Raw genomic sequence first — 18,033 nt, forward strand, 5'->3', positions numbered from 1 at the left:
TCGCTTTCCCAGACATGCTCGCTTCTGCTTCCAGAGCTCTGAGTTCAAGAAAGCCTGGGCCAGGGCAGCATTGTCCCAAAATGCGCCTGGGCAGCTGACACTTCCCAGAGGATGGAAGAGACTGTCAAAGCTGGCATCACTTTGTGGAGTTACAGACGCCATCTGAAAGCCTGCCCCACCCAAAGGGCTGTTTGGATGACTGAAGAGGTCAGTGCAAGACAGCGCTCAGAACTGTAGGTGGACATGGTGTCCGGGCGACAAATGCTGGCCGCTGTTATTATTCCTCTTGCTATCCATTTTTGTTTCATAGGAAATGTTCCATATTTTAAGTTAGCTTGTGCCTTAGTCATCGTGGGCAGGGGGTGGGATGACCTCCAAGGTGCTCTTTCTTCAAGAACTGCCAAGAGACGAATCCAGTAGGGATCTTAGGTATTTTATTAAATACGTGAAAATGATCGCCCAGTCCTGATAGTGGAATCTTAGGACGATCCTAATACAGAATAATCCTTTATGGAAGAAAATGGAAAAATCTGGACAGAGATGGGATTTTTTTTTTCAGTTTTTATAATGTTTTAGGAAAATCTGTATCAAAGCTGTCAGATAGAAACCTAAATGTCAAAGCACATACCTTGCTCTTAAATATCCTGATTTACTTCTTTTCCTTTCCCAATTGGCCAGTGCAAAAACAATTCCATGGAGATACCTCGTCGCCTCTACCTTGTGTCATTCTCACACCCTCTACAGCAGCTCCTGAGAAATTAGCTAAAGAGAGAGCCCAGCTGCACGGGAAAGGCCTGACATAACACAATCTGAGTGTACTATCTCGTGTTCCGCTTTGCCAGGCTGGGATTAGAGCTGCCAGCGAGACTGAATTGGGCCTTATCTCCCTCTGGGGCGGCTCCAGGCTTCAGCTGGATGACCACATGCATAAACCACAGCATTGCAGAGCAGAGCGCCTCGCATCGTCCTCATGCCCAAATCCCAGTGAGGCCGCGCCAAGCAGGGCGCCTCTGAACCAAATAATCACGGGAGTCGCTGAATAATGCATGAGAGCAGGGCCCTTGCTGGCACATTTGAAACTGTACTGGGAGGAACTGTACTCAGCAAGATAGCAAAAACAAGCCCCTGGAACATGCATTCCCTGAAATTTATTCTTGCGGCAGCCACTGGGGGGAAACTGGAAGCGTATGTGACAACCCCCCCGAAACGCATGGGTTTTGGTGAGTCTGAGACTCGTGGGTTTCACGGCACTCTAAAGGGGCAACCTGACAGGATTTAACGCTTTATCTTATTGGTAAATACTAAGTCTTCCTCTGGGGAATGGAGGGTGGGCTGAGCATCTTTGAGAAATGACCGGTATTCTCCGGAAGTCTCTTTGTTCATGTTGGTTTAGTATCATGGGCGACTTCCCCAAATTCGAGTTAGCTGACACCTGGACATTGTAGGAAACCTGCAGCCACTCAAGAGGCTGTCGGTTTGAGGACCAGCACTGCCTGGAATCAGGCAAAGGGCCTCCATCTTCCTGATCCAGGTGTCGGCTTTAATACAGCTGCAGAGCTGCTGAGCGGGATTGCATTCCACAAATGTTTAGTCATTAATTTGATATTCCAAAGTGCCAAAGAAACAGATCTTTTCAGAAGCATGCTTCCTGACCGCCAGGTCACAAACCCCCTTCTTGCTGTCCAGGAACGTCCATCACAGGCTCATGTCCTCGGCAGGGCACTTTCCTCACCCAGCCAGGAGGGAGCTGAGCCAGGTACCTGTTGGACAGCCCTCCCTGGGCTCCCAGGTGGCCCCATCCCCTGGTGCTTGATGATGTCAGGCCTCATGCAATGGCCCTGTCCTCTCCTATGTTGACTCCGGTCGCTTATGTTTTGGCATTTGGAGAATGAAATGGGGGCCATTCTCTTGACTCGGACACTCTACTGCCAGCTATTTATTCTCTACACAAATATTTCTGGCGTGGGATCTGCATCAGATTATTGTTTCTAGTATGCGCCTGCAAACAGAATCAGCCTCACTGTCCAGACTGGGAGATCGGTCATAGAAGTTATGGCACATCCGTAATTGGAACAGTATGCTTTTATGGGAGATTATTAAATAAAATGGAAAAAATGTTCACCCTGTATTTTGGAGTTTAATATGCAGGTTAAAATATCATCTACTTTATGATCTCAAATGGGTCAAAGAAAGAAGTGTGTGTGTGTGTGTGTGTGTGTGTGCGTGTGTGTATTTAACAGTGGCTATACCTGAGTGAAGTGATTATAGGTGATTTTATTTCCTTCTTTTTCTCCTGTTCTGCATTTCTCATATTTTCCATACTGACAACGTATTGCATTTCTAAATGGGGGAAGGGAGGGGAAATTGATGATTTAAAAAAATCAAAAAGCCAGACCAGCTACATCCAAAGTAGTCTCCCTTTAAAGTCACCAGGCACACAGGTAAGAAAAGGGATGCAGAGCCTCTGTCCTGTGGAGGGAAGCGCTGTGGGCGTTCCTTTCTTCTCTCTTTACCTGGGTCTGGGTCTGGTCCTAAGAAAAAAGAGTCTGGGTTTCTGGGTCCTAAGAAAAAGAAAAACGCCTTAGCCCAAAGGGTCTGGCTGCTTTGTCAGTCACTGTGAAGGAGGGGGTGAGGGCAGCTTGGTGGGGGCGGTGAGTGGCTGCTGTGGGAGGTAAGATGTCTCCAATTTCTAACCACAGTGTCTGACACCTTTGGAACCGATTGCTACGTTGCTCTGACGTACTTCGCTGTCACCCTCCTAAAGTTCTTTGTTACAATACTTAACAATCATAGTTCCTGATTTCCCATTTGCTTCAACGTCATTTTTAAATCCCTTCATTTGTTTTCAAGGCTTGAATAAAAGGCTGTCCGTCACTGTGTCAAAGGGCAAGGGGGTTGCTAAGCTCTAACCACCGCAGCCCCCTTATCGAGTGCAGTATGCTGTGGATAATACTTCACTGAGAGGATGAATAATGGGCAGACTTTAGTGAGTCGTATGTGGCTCCATTGGGAGGCAAGATATTAACTCCATTCTGAGCGTTTGGAAAGGGTCTGCAGCAGACAGTCCAGCAGGGGGAGGGGGAGCTAAGTTTCACTTTTTGGAAATGAGCCCTGGTTTCCAAACCGGTTGAAGGTGCACATCTGTCTGTGCACGTCTGTCTGTGCGTGCTTGGTGGTGGGACCAGAGGTCTCCCTTCGGTGCCCTCAGGCCCAACTTACAATCTCTCACAACAGTCTTTGTGCGACCGAGCTTTGTTGAAACTTGATTACGTAGGGAACACTCCTTTCAAAGTCTGGGGGGCGAGAGGAAGGAGGAGACATTGATTATTTCCCCCACGTTTCACAAGATCTAGGCTAAGAGAAATGCTTAGCCTGGGCCACTGCCATTGGGTAAGGCACCAGCAAGTTCAATTTCCTGGGCGCGTCACCGTCTGAGTTCCTGAAGCAGTGGCTAATAAAGTGTTTGTATTGATTCATTCCACAAACAGTGAACGCCTTGTACCCCATGGTGTACAAGGGCATGTAGCGTAGGCTCTGGGGGATGAAAGGTGAGTAAGGCCTAAAGCCTGGTCAAGAGATAAGACATTTCCTGGTTACTGGTACGAAGATAAAGCAGGAGAGTATGTACACGCAATGGAGTAGCACTCAGCCATAAAAAGGAAGCAAACTCATAACTACAGGGAACAAATTGATGGTTGCCAGATAGAGGTGGGGAGGGGGTTGGGGAGACAGGTGCAAGTGGTCTTAAGGAGTACAAATTGGCAAGTTATAAAAACTGTCAAGGGGACGTAAAGGAGAGCTTACGGAATGTAGTTAATAATATTGTGGTAACTATGTCTAATGACAGATGGCTACTAGAGGTATCGTGATGAACACGTTATAAAATATAAAATTTCTCGGCTGTAATTCAAAATATGTTCATTCTTTTTTAAAAAAGATAAAACATGAGAGGCACAGGTTTCAGCGGGGCAGAAATCCCTCCCGCTGAGGATGTAACAGAAGATTGGCTCAAGGAGTTTCTACATGAGCTGCTTTTTATGGAGGCATTGAAGTGTGGAATGTGGAGATAGCCATTTTGTTGCTTGATTTTACGAGGGTTAAGCTAGTGGTGGAAGGAACCCAGGGGTGGGTAGAAGTACGTTTACAGTTGTGAGTACATGAACCATTGATTTGTCTTGTATTATCTATTTATTAGTTATTGTATTACTTATTATTATTATTATTAACCTACTCTTGCCCACCCCTGTATGTTTATTAAACCTCTCCCACAAACCTAGCATTCTGTAGGTCCTTTCAGATGTGTTCTCATTAGCTAGGCAAGTCATAGCCTCATCAAAGTGAATATTTTTTATTAAAGTATAGTTGACATATACTATTATATTAGTTTTAGCTGTACAGGATGGTAATTCTGCACTAATATACCTTATGATGTGATCACACGATACGTCTGGTAACCATCTGTCACGGTACAAAGTTATGATATTATTGACTGTATTTCATGCGCTGTACATTCCTTCCCCATGACTTACTTATTTTAACTGGAAGTTTGTGCCTCTACTTCCCCTTCATCTTTCCACCCACCTCCTACCCCTCCTCCTCTCTGGCAACCCCCAGTTTTTTCTCTGTATATATGAATTTTTGTTTTGTTTTGCTTGTTTGTTTTGTGTTTTAGATTCCACATATAAGTAAGATCATATGTACTTGTCTTTCTCTACCTGAGTTATCTCACTTAGCAGACTACATTCTAGGCCCATTCACGTTGTTGAAAATGATAAGATTTCAAATAACAGGCATCGGCGAGGATGTGGGGAAAAGGGGATGTTCATACACTATTGGTGGGATTGCAAATGAATGCAGCCACTATGGAAAACAGTCTGCAGGTTCCTCAAAAAAATCCAAAATAGAAAACCATATGACTCAGGAATTTCACTTCTGGGTATTTATCTAAAGAAAATGAAAACACCCATCTGAAAAGATACATGCACCCCTTTGTTCATTGCAGCATTATTTACAATAGCCAAGATATGGAAGCAACTGGGTGTCTACCAATAGACGAAAGAATAAAGGAGATGTGATATATATGTAATGGAATATTATTCGGCAAAAAAAAGAAAAGTGATTTGTTTTTAAATCACCACAGGCTGAGTGATTCCAGCATCTTATATCTCTTATTCCACCATTTCGATGAGCACATTAGCTCCGCCTCTTCTCCATTGCAGAATTGAAAGGGAAGGATTAGATGGCAGGAATAAAGAAAATACCAAGGAGGGGAAGGAAACTCAGAGGAGACTGACAATGAGGACGGGGTAGGGAACAATGACAGATGAGTGTCTATTTTTCTAATCTTCTGGGTTCCTCCCTGTTGGTCTCTCGCCGTGGCTGCCGAATCTCTCTCCTGGCCTAGTTTTGTCCACCCTAAATACTGTTGCTAAATGAGTCTCTCTAAATCAACACATTTTCTCTTTTAGCAGTTCACAGTTGTTTTCAGAACCCATGACAATTTGGCCTCAGCATCCTGTTCTAGTTTATGCTCTCCTTCCATTCACTCATTTATTAAACAAACGTTTAGGGGAAAGTGCAAACATGAACTTCCCGGTCTAATTAGGCCACTCTGCTCTCTGTCCGTTCTTCAGTATTCGGTGGCCACTCCCATTATCCGCAACTCGCTAATCGATGCCTTTTTCTAATCTACCACCCTTGCACCCACAAGACTTGAGGACATTTTATTTTATTTTTTATGTTCTTCACATTTCCTAGAGACGCTCCTCACACATAACAAACCTTCAATAAGCATGTCTTAATTAAATGACTCGATGATTAAAGAACTCAGCGATTATATGATAAACTGCTTAGAGAAATGCAGGTTCTTGAATCAGTGGGGGAAAAAACTAGTAAGTTTAACATGTTTAAAGCACCCACCTCTTTGTTACTAATTACCTATTGTATGAAATATTCAACGTTTTACCCAAAGTCCATATTGACTATCTCTCTTTGCATATCAACCATCATAAGCAAAGGATGGATGTATTAGAAGATTATATATCTTTTTATTCTTTCCACACATTTTAGACATTCAAAAATATTATCAGGTTAGTTTTGGGGAGAGGAAAAAGTGATATTTATCGAAGGCAATATTAACCTTTGTCACTAAAATACATTTCTTTCAGATGATGATCATTTCTTTTATAAAGCATCATTTATTGAGCATTTGCTGTGAGCAGGACTTTGTGTGAGGTACTGTGGGACCCAGGCCCAGGGTCCAGTTATCAAAAAGGGCCTTAAGTGTAGATGTGAGCGAGATTTTCACATGCAAGTCGAAAGTGCGGTAAGTGACGCAGTGCTTCGCAGAGGCTGGAAAAGTCAGGCAAGACGGAGGAGACGCTGGCACTGGGCAAGGGAAGATAATTGGGATGCAAATGAGCAAAGGGAAAGGCAAAGCCGGAGAGAAGGCAGTGAGGGCCTTGTGCAGTCTTTAGAGTTTTTACACATGATGACCTTGCAGCAGTGCAAGGTGCGAAAGTGATTTCTAAAGCAGCCACGGAGAAGAGTGCATTCTGTGTCCCGGGAATTTAGGAAGCCGGGGTGCTTCCTATGGTGATTATTGGCTAAAGTGGTTATTGAAGTTAACCTTCCCCAGTACATGGGTATTTGCCATCACTACCCTGAGGTCACAAGAGTGACAATGCTGAAAAGCTGAAATTGTGTCACAGACATTCTCACAGAAATTCACCCAAGCTCTCAACGAAGTAGGTGGCGAAAGGGAAACCGGCTGACAGGCTGCTGTCACGGATGAAGTTGCCCATCTTAGGGATAGTTCTGGTCCAGGGAGATTGGCAGAACATCTCCTTAAGTTGGTGGTTAGAATTCCTTTTACTTTACCAGAACCATTGGGTCCCTGAGATCTCTTCGAGGACAATGTCTTCATCACTGCTGGGTCCCGGATGCCTAGCCCCAGTGCTCGGCAAATACGGGGCTGGGGGAATGCGGGCGGGGGAGGGGGAGTCCCTCAGTTAATGTTTGGAAAGCTAACACATGAGTGAATGGATAGAGGAAGGGGGAACATAAGAGTTTACTTATTTGTACTTCTACAACTTGGGGAGAGTTTTGGTTAACGGCACAGACATATCTATGAACAGATGATGCTCGGTCTAAGCTTAGGAGGCTGGAACTGGAGCCCCTGAAGTCCTCTGTATTGTAACCATACCAGGCCTTGCTTGGGAGCTGCTGGTGCTTCCTCTCTTTTCCAGTGTGCTGTTGAACAAGTACGGCCTAAAGAAGGAGACTTGCAGATTTCTGTGGTCCTGAACCCTTTCAGTATTTTCCTAAGAAACTGAAGTGGAAGGTGTGGGACAGAAGGAAATGGGTTTGTGTTGTTTGGGGGAGGGGAGGAGGTTTCGTGATGCTGGAGCCGAGCTTGTGCACAGTAAAGGCTGGGTGTGTGGACTGGAGGCTTCATCGATGAGCGTTGCAGTTTTCTGTCTGAAAATGGGAAAGCAACCGCAAGGAGAAGGAAATAGAAATGAGAAATATGATTTAATTAATCGAATTTTGGGGGGATTTTTCTTCAACAGTTGATTGTTCTTCAACCTATTGTCTTATTTTTATTATTATTCTATTTTTCCACTTTGATTGCTTTGTAGGATTGAAACAAACAAAACAGACATGAGAATATATCTGATAAAGCAAAACCTAAATGCTATTAGTCATTCCATTCCAGACCCATGAGATGGCACAACTTTGAACTTCATCCATATAAATGTTCCATTCATACATTTTTATGTCTTGATGTCAGAGTTAATTTTAGTTACAAATGGGCCTCTTGCCTATTTAGCTAGTAGAACTTAAGACATTTGGGACTTATTACTCACGTAAATGGGGCCCTACTCTCTGGTCAGTCATTGTTAAATATAATGTTAAACTGAATAAGGTTAAATTTGAAACCAAGACCATTTTAAGCTTATATCAGCTATAATCAGCTTTGAGAGGATGTCGATTTCCAATGAAATGAAGGCATCAGGAACTCTGTGGCCAGTTTTCTCAAGTGAGACAAAGCCTCTAAGATTCCAGGACCAGGTTCCAGTTAAACCTGGTCACAAACCATTGTGATCCCCGGTCCTGAAACCCCGCAGGTCATTCCATGACCTAAACCTCTGGAATGTGTCCAAATGTGAGACATATCAACAAGGTTGAGACTTATCAATTGATTGCCATCATCTTCATTACTTAAATCCTTTTCTGTGTTTTCTGTTTTGCCCAATTAACAGAGAAAGAGTAAGTTTTCTATGTGTGGTTTTATTTGACCCAACGCAAAGGTCTCTCTGATTGAAGTTCTTCTGTTTGCTATCTTTAACCTCCTCCTGAGTTACATCATAGTCATTATTATGTCTCTATATTTACTATGAAATTGTTTTATGAATTAAAAGTCAGTCTCTGCTTGTAGAATTAGAAAGGGAACAAGTCCCAACATAGGACAAAAGCAGGACTAACAATGACATGTCATAATATTCCACCATAATAACATCTCTGAGCAAAACTTTATCGCCAGTATTTCTTTGTGGAGCCCATAAGTTACATTGGTCATTTTCTGATTTCCCTACTGACCTTTTGGGACATTTTCTTCCTCTGATGGAACTGTCATTCTGTCACAGGGAAAGACAACAGAGAAATGTAACATGGTAACTGGCCAAAGTAAGGGCTCAGGCTGGCCTGTCTGGGCAGTTTCAGTAAATTGCTCCTCCAGATTTAAAGGGAAGCCAGTATTACTTGAGATTTTGAAGTTTCTTTAGCACATTTCAAAACTATTTGGCAAGACATTCAAAATAACTGAATACAGTAAATGTATAAAATACTATAGTTCATCAATTCTTTAAAAAATAGCATAAAAAACATTGTACCCTTAACATCCTTATATTTGTCATTGCTTTTAATAGGTATTACTTTTTTAAAAAAGCAGTTTAGATTGGCCAGGAGAAGCCTGCTGGGTTTTTTTTTTTTCAGAATATTTCGGGACATTTGCCTGCCTAGGAGAACTCTGGGTGTTACTCCTGATGATGACGTGGTGGGGTGTGTGGCCCATTCCATTGGCAGCTGCTCAAATTATGAGAGGGGTTTTCCTCATTTTGAATCACATTTGTTTTCCTTTAGTGCCTACTGTTATGTCTTTACATGCTGACTTCTCTAACTCTCACCCATTTAAGCCAGAGGTACCTTGATCTTTAGCAGATCATTTTGGAGCTGATCATTTATAAAAGACATTTCTTTGCAAAGTTCCATTAGATGTCATCGGGTGAGATAAGACCTGTAATTATGATAACCACAGCACCTGACAATTAATAGCATTCACTGAATATTTGTTGCATTTTTATTTTTAAAATATTAATCTGGTACACAGGAATGCACAAGAGCTTTTAGATAAAAAAAAAGCGTAGATTCTATTGCAGTTCAAGCATTAACTTTCTCTAGGACCTTGGGCTATATTTTCCACCCTTCTCAGTCTCTGTATTCTCAGTAGTTTTTAAAATAAATCTCTTCTTACAAAGTTGTGTTGAGGAGCATCTGTGCCAGTATCCGTAAAGTACCTGGCACAGTTCCTAGCATATAATATTTGCTCAGTAAACATTAGTGTCCACACACAGCACATCCTTCCCCTACCCCACCTCCCTTGTAATCCAGAACAGGAGTGTAAACAGAAAAAGAAGAGCCTTCGCTTCCCGCTTTGCCCTTGCTAGTCCCACAGACTCCTTGCATGCTTCCCTGTCAAATAGTCTCATGTCTGCTACAAAAGTTTGTTGCAACAATCAAATAAAATAGCAGATTGGTAATACCTTTCAAATGTCATGATGTGTTTGTGTTCTTAATGTAAGGTATTGTAATTGCTGGTAGTAATTTATCAGAGAATAACTGCCGAATGGATGAATGATCTAGTCCCACACTCCTCCCTCCCCACACTGGAGCAGGAAGGAAAAGCCCAGAAACCTTAATGTTGAAAACTGGTTCACACGTGTTTATGGAAATATGCACATATGGGAACATTTGCCCCATCAGCACAAATCCAGCCAAACGCCCTCATGTGAACATTCGGCAGAAGAGCCATTGGCTCAGTGATGACATAAACCCTACAGAGGTTTAGCGCCCCAGAGTATTAGTGGTCAATGAATGACTGACACTCTTCCTTTAATTTCTTCCAGGAATTTCTATTACATCACAATGTTGCGTGATCCAGTGTCCCGTTACCTGAGCGAGTGGAAACATGTCCAGAGAGGGGCCACGTGGAAAACCTCCCTCCACATGTGTGATGGGAGAAGCCCCACCCCCGATGAGCTTCCTACCTGCTACCCCGGGGATGACTGGTCTGGGGTTAGCTTGCGGGAGTTCATGGACTGCACCTACAACCTGGCTAACAACCGCCAGGTCCGTATGCTGGCCGACCTCAGCCTGGTGGGCTGCTACAACTTGACTTTCATGAACGAGAGTGAAAGGAACACCATCCTGCTGCAGAGTGCGAAGAACAACCTGAAGAACATGGCCTTCTTTGGGCTCACAGAATTCCAGAGGAAGACACAGTTTCTCTTTGAGAGGACATTCAACCTCAAGTTCATCTCCCCCTTCACACAGTTCAACATCACGCGGGCTTCCAACGTGGAGATCAACGAGGGTGCTCGCCAGCGCATTGAGGAGCTGAACTTCCTGGACATGCAGCTTTATGAGTATGCGAAAGATCTCTTCCAACAGCGCTACCACCACACCAAGCAGCTGGAGCACCAGAGGGAACGGCAAAAGAGGAGGGAGGAGCGCAGGCTGCAGCGGGAGTCCAGGAGCCACCGGTGGCCCAAAGAGGACGGGAACACAGAGGGGGCAGTCACTGAGGACTACAACAGCCAGGTGGTGAGATGGTGACCCCCTGCCCTCTCCTCCCTCTGGAACGGGAAGATGATCGGGTGCACGGACCTTCTGCGGCATCACCTTGGAGACTGTTGGGCCCTTCTGCAGGCTTCTGGCCCTGAGTGGCTTGAGCTGGACACATACTTCCTCTTTGTCTTCATATTACCCAGAAGGAGATGATGAGGCTTATTCTTTTCTTCCTGACCTTTTCCAATCTGGGATAGTAAGTAGGGCAAGAATGCATCGAGTGTAGACTGCGTTGGAAGGTCGAGGAGACAAGCGCCCACAAGGGAACAGTCCTTGCAATCTCCTCTGCAGCAGCGTAGGTTATATAGCTTGGGTGACTGGAACCCACAGAGGCAGACATGAAAAGCCGAGTGATGGCTTGGATGTTCTGCTGAAACTGGTCTGTTTCATACTGTCTCTGTAATGGAAATATTGGTCTGTTTCAAGAGAGAGAATAAGAAGTCCCTTTCAACCCTTTGATGAGGTTTTCGGCCAACCCTCACTTTGCTGTTGGCTGTCATCTTTGAACTCTGTTTGAATGTGGTTTAAATCATAAGAAGAGTAGTGTGTTTTGTTGCAGTCTTTTAAAGCAAGATTATCCCACTCTAGACCATCACTGGAGACTCATATCCTACAAAGCCCTGCGTCCTAGCCCTGAGCCACATTTTCTTCCCCACTTTTTAGGGAACTGTAAGACAGCAGTGCCTGTGGCCCCATTGATAGGGGCATTTGGGAGAAAATGTGCTTATTAACTAACGTCTAAGGAGATCATAAGTTACCATGTTTTATTTTCAATGTAAGGAATGAAGCTAAGGGGAAATAGAGCAGGAGGATAAACATATGTCTACCATTTCCAAACTGGCTACAGAACTTAGTTTTATTCTTTTTTTAAAGAATATTTCAGAGTTTCACGTTTTTGGAGCTGTCATCTTCTTTGATATGGTACTGCTGGGTTTGAATTCTGCAGTCACAGAGGAAGAGACATTTAAAAGGAATTTGGTCTGAAGATAGGAGCCAAGCTAGCAGGTATACAAAAGGTCCCTAAATAAATAATAATTTTGATTTAGGCCAGGAGACATGGAACACAAGGGGATGGTTGTCCCAGGCATTTAAAAAGACTCTATCTCCAAAAGTCTTGAATATTTCTAGCCTGATAACCTTTTGCTCCCGACATGGACTTCACCTGTTGCTAGACTGTGGCTTCAGCTGACGAACCTGGCTAGACTCACAAGAGTGTCCAACCTGTGGCCTGCGGGCCGCATGCAGCCCAGGATGGCTATGAATGCGGCCCAACCCAAAATCGTAAATTTACTTAAAACAGTAAGAGATTTTTTTTTCATTTTTTCAGTGTTTGTGTATTTAATATGTGGCCCAAGGCAACTCTTCTTCTAGTGTGGCCCAGAGACACCAAAAGTTTGGACATCCCTGGTAGAGTGTATGAAACCGAACAAAAAATGCACTTCATTGCCGAGTGTTCCTTATTTTCACCTTTTTCCAGTCACCACTACAATAATACAGAGTGTTTTTTTTAATAATAATGGGAGACAAATGGGAGAGGAAATAGAGAGCCCTTGCCCAGCCGTCAGTAGGAGATCAGAGTGAGTAAAAGAAGTTTCACAGCAGATTGATCTGATCAATCCCCTTAAGGAGCTGAAGGCAAAATGAGTGAAACTCCTAAATCAGATTGAAAAGCCTATTTCATTGATATCCAACGTGTTTGATGTTTAAGCCAGCTTTGTATAAGCCCCATCTCAGCCTCCAGAACACTCTCTCTGGGGTTGACAGTAAATCAACTCACCGGCACTCACGGAGTGCCTGCCCACACGGAGGACAGCCTAGCGCCTCCATCAGAGAGAGATCTGGGCAAGTTGCTTGGGGACTTCTCCCACTACCCTTGGCATCATCTGCTGTGTGAGGAACGGCATTATTGGGGACCTCCCTTTTGCCAGGAACTGTGGGAGGCCCTTGTCCTACTTTAAATCTAGTCACCACCAGTTATATTTTACTAGTCCCAGTTTCATAGATGAGCAAAGGGAAACCCACTGGCAATAAGTAGTTTCTCATGAATCGTGCTCTAGGTCTGGCTGACTGCAAAGTGCAAGCTCTTTTTACTCCATCATGGTTTCCACATGGGATAAAAGCTTCCTGCCAAGCACGCAAGAATCCAGCCGTTATTGCCCAGAAACATATGCCTCTGTCCCATATGGATGACACAACTGTGACAGCACCAAGTTGGCAGTGACCCAGAGCCATCCGGCCTTGGGTGAGTCCAGCCCTTTCCACATCACCGACCCATCAATGAGCTCAGAGACTGAGCTCATTGTACTTTTAGGCAATTGTACTTTTGAGCTATACATAAGGGTGAGTTAAAGGGGCCAAGTACATACGGGGTCTGGCAGAAATAATGCCCCTTGTTATTACAAAGTCTTTTATTACAAAGTCATAAGCATGTAACTCTGTAACATAACACTATCACACTCAAACACACCATAGGACAGTTTAGGTGAAATGTTCAAATGAAAACTATACATTATCACACCCATATTATGACCCTGCCAACCACACTCAAGCAGGCCTTCCTTCTGCCGAACCCTTTATTGCTTGTTTGTTGGTAGAGATTAGGCTCACAAAGTATTAACGTTTCCTTTTCCAATGATTTGTTCCTAAGGTAGGGATGGAAGGAAGATTGCAGCTGGGATTAATGAGAAGCTCTCTCTCTCTGTCTTCACACTTAGATATCAGGATCTAATATTCTGCTTAGGATGTCAGAAGGACTGCAAATTATCCTCCTGGATGACACACACACGCACACACGTGTGCCCACACATGCACACACGCACTCTTGTGTGCCCACATCCACACATGCACGCACCACAATGATGATCCAGTATTTTGTCATGCGGGAAATCAAAACAAGTTACAAAGCATTCAGACAGTTTCTTTTAAACTCACTTTAAATTTTTGGCAGGGAATTTGTGCATAGCTGAGACTTGGAGGCAGCTTCTGATAACTTCACACTGTTCCTGAGGCACCTCGGGATTTACATCAAAAGCCTATCCCTGGCCTTGCTGCTAAGGGCGTGATGTATGGTGCTCCACTGGAGGCCAGATATCAGGATGTTCAGAGGAGAAACCACCTCTTCTTGTTGGCCCGAGGCTGGTGCCAAGCAAATTAAAAAGCCCGACAAGGGCTTTCTCCTCATATCATTTCACTCTAAAGCAGCACACTTGTCATATCCCTGGGGTCCTGTGTTGATAGAAATGAAGAGGTAGGGACGCAGTTTGTTCTCCGGAAGTTGACTGCACACCTACGTGCTGAGTGAAGCTCAGGGAAGCAATGCCAACAGAAGGCATCTGCGCCTAAGGATCCATGGGAAGTCATCAGCCTTAATCCCAAACCAAATCAATTCCAGATACATTAGTGTTGAAAGCCCAAGAACAGAGAAAAAATATTCCCCAGGGACTTCCACTCCTACTGACTCCTGTAACTCCCAAGTAGACATTCCTTTCCTTCTCCGGACAAGGACAGCCCAGGAACCAGATTGGGATGAGGTGTCTCTGTACCTGTGTATGTATGTTTAAGTTATTATTATTATTATTATTATTGACTGAGATACATAATGTCTATTCTGCCTCATTTACAGGCAGCCTCCTCTTGGTAACTGAAGAAAACACTGAGAATTATTTGGATTCCATCTCTAATAATTAATAACATTAGCAATTAGTTGGAGACAACAGTTAAGGGTATCGTGTGCTGTTCACATTTATTAAAATGTATTTTAATCATCTAAATGAGGTAACTGTCATAAATAATTCAGCCAAAGGTTTGAAATACGAGGATTCATTCAAAAGTCATTAAAGAGATAGTATAAATATGGCAGAGAAGGTATACCAGCTAGACCCAGCAAGGGGGTAAGCATAGATCATAAAAAAATAAATAAATAGAAGTGTATTGGATAGCATTCCCATTTGGCTGATTTAACAAAGAAACTCAAAATGATAGTGATGTCAGTAAAATTGAAGAATTGTTCTCTCAAAAGACAAACTGATTGGATAACTCTGGTGTGTGACATTACTGGAAGCCAGCGCCCTCTCTTGTTGCTTTTTCATCCTAATGTGCAGCTTCCACCTCATGGCCCAAGATGACTGCTTCAGCTCCTGCCATCTCATCTCATCTGTCATTTAAGACAGCAGAGAGGCAATGGAAGAAAGTTGCACGTATCACTTTTAGTCATATTTTATGGGCTAGCACCTAGCCATTTAGCAGCAAAGAAAACCAGGAAATGTCTTTATTATTGGTTGCCATGTGCCTTGATAAATATGAAGGTCCTATCATTAAAGAAACAATGTAAAAATTAATACTAATAAAACTATTAGTTTCTGATACAAAAGGGAATTTAAAAATATTTCAAGTGCTTTTCAATGTCACCTACATTGTCATATGTTTTACAATGGATAAGATTAAAATTCATAACTTCATATAGGATTTAATGATTTTTAAAAACATGTGTACACTTAGTATCTCATTGCTTTTCACTACATCCTTATATGTCAAATAGAACTTCTATTCATTACCCATTAGATAGTGTGGCATGGAAATTCGGAGATGTAGAAAGATTTCCCAAAGATTCTCGTTTACTGACAAGAAAGCTGCTCCTGTCCAGGCTCTTGACTTCATAGCTTTTCCTTCTACTTCACGCTGCTCAGACTCAGTATCAGGTTTGGGAATTGAAAAAATACGGACCTAAACCTTATTGATTTATATCTATCCTTACCTTTTCATGGAAATTCCGTGACTTAGGTGATGCCAAGGAGACTGGCAGAGTTGGCCCTTCAGGCCCTGCTTCTAGTGAGGGAGCCTGTTATCAGGAGTCAAGTGGCCAAACCATTGGCAATTTTGCAGGGACCACTGCGAAGCACAGGCACTCCCGCACTTCCTGCTGGATGTTCACCCCATCCAATCTGAAAACCACTCAAGGGGATGCCGAGGGATGTGCTTGTACCTCCTTAGGGAAGCTCAGTGTTAGAAATATGAAGAACCAGTAGCAGCCTGAACAGTGAAGCTTAAGGGGTGATCAGAACCCCTTCTCTAACAATTTCCCTGCCTCTCTACCTCTTCCCCAGGTCCCTAGAACTTTATCAGCTACTTATTTCTTTAGTTCTTAAAGGGGTTTTTTTTGGGGGGGGGCTTGTTAAATGAGTTTCTTTGCACATTTGCTAGAGAGCGGAAATGCCTTCAGCTGTCATGGGTTAACACCTTCACACAGAGTTTATCTGATTCCTTTCTAACCACCACCTCTCGCTGAGAGGAAGGTCCTATAAAATGGGATCATGCAGCGGCGCATGTTAGGGAGCGTGGGGATAACCACAGAAAAAAAAGTAGAGCTCCTAAAAAGGGAGAAGATTTTGTCCAGGTGGAAAGAGGAGGAATTAAATATGTGCCAGAAAATATTGAAACATAGGGAAGGACTAATGTACGGCTCCTGTCCTTGGGAACAAGGGCAGGCTGGGGACTGTAATTCTTTCAGCTCCTGAGACAGGACAAGAGCATGGGGACTGTTCTGGGGACTGAAATAAAGGCTGAATGCGTAGGACAAATTGGCTCAAAGAGAAAGCTATGTGGGACTTGAGAATACCCTGATCTGATCACAGCTGTGTCTCCAAGGCTTTTGCTTTCCCGTAGTTGCTGCACCCCCACGGGCCATGGGAACTCCAACTCAGAGCCTCCAGGCTGGCTGTCAGGGCGGGCTGGGTCTGAGGACTCAGCGCAGCTGGGCACCTGCAAAGGTTCTTTCTCCAAGACACTTCCCGCTTTCTTCTTTTTGAATCCCCTTCCTCCATATCTACTGGACATAACCCTGTTGTTCTCTGACCACATTCACCTGGACTCGTTTGAACTGATTCCCTAAAACTTTGAATCAGCCCTTGTGGGTGAGTGGGCGGGTTCTGAAACCTCTGTGTTTTGTAGCCGAATGGATGGAATGCACATGGACCCAACTTCACAACACGTTGACTGAACCGACCGACCTTGCAGAGGTGCTGAGACTTCCAGAGGACTGGCCTTGCTATGAACACCAGCAACACCTACAAGGCAAACACCCCTGGACTTCCGGGTGAGGACTCGAGGTAACCTAACAGAACTCCAGATCTGAGAAGGCGGAAGCACAGATGTTTCTTGAGCTTGTGTTGGACGTGGTCTATGGAAAAGACTACAGCTGTCATCCTTTGAAACATTAAGTGGCATCTCTGTGAGCCCATGTTCTGCTGCACTGTGCTAACTCATCAAAGGGCCAGATATCAGTGCTGAACAACCTCAGTTCTCTCCAGGGAAAACCATGTTCCAAGGAAGCAGAGTTTGTGCGATTTAGTCACTGTCACATTTGTCTCCTACCAACTTGTCGCTAGTTTTTTAAATCATGTGATCAACTTTTCTCTTTTTTCCTTGCTTTTTTCATCCCCCCGCCACAAATACTTTATGGGTTTTGCTTGCATCGTTTTTCATTTAATGTATCAAAGATGAAAAATGTTGGAAAGAAAAATCGGAACTTTTATCTGGTGCCCCATTTTCGATGTAAAGATAGTTATTCAATAGATAGTAAATTATTTCTCCTAAGAGATATTTCCTTTTGTTTCTGTGCAACAATATGTATGAACTCGGGTACTAGGAGATTGTATTGTGACATTATCAATACTTATTGCTATTTAAAAAAAACCGATAGTTTGTAGAACTGAGGATTTCCATTGATGTGAAGCACAATTTAATGAATAAGTTAACATATTAAACTGTTGTGATGTCAAGAACAAATTTTCCCCTGTGGTCTGTTAGATATTTTTGCAAAATGAGAAAAGTTTGTTAAACACTTTAAGGGATTTCTGGAAACTGAATCCACAAGATCAGCTTTGTCAAACTCAAAAAATCCATGCTTTGGATACTGATGTGCTTATTGGATGTGGAACTTTAAAAGCATAAAAGAAAAAGCAAATATAGATTGAAACAATTTAAAATCTCTGAGGCCAGGGAGGATTTCACAGGCTCTCAAGCACATAAGCTTCTAAAATCATGGTTCTCAGGAACCCTCCCCATTCACTGCACACTCCTGCATGTTGGCACTCACTGTGAAATGTAGAAAAGCAATCTGGAGATGAA

The 18,033-nt window shown here is 43.4% G+C and overlaps 1 protein-coding gene across 1 annotated transcript in view; it reads left to right on the top strand.

The window, feature by feature from the left end:
• The window catches only part of HS6ST3 (heparan sulfate 6-O-sulfotransferase 3), a 598,017-nt gene extending 580,312 nt beyond the window's left edge, over window positions 1-17,705 (top strand). Inside the window, exon 2 of the mRNA XM_053916505.2 lies at window positions 10,188-17,705. Coding sequence (XP_053772480.1) covers window positions 10,188-10,896 — 709 coding nt within the window. The 3' untranslated portion in view covers window positions 10,897-17,705. The remainder of the gene's footprint in view (window positions 1-10,187) is intronic.
• Window positions 17,706-18,033: the final 328 nt, after the last annotated feature.

Source organism: Desmodus rotundus, chromosome 13 (assembly GCF_022682495.2).
Source record: "Desmodus rotundus isolate HL8 chromosome 13, HLdesRot8A.1, whole genome shotgun sequence".
Taxonomy (NCBI): Eukaryota; Metazoa; Chordata; class Mammalia; order Chiroptera; family Phyllostomidae; genus Desmodus; species Desmodus rotundus.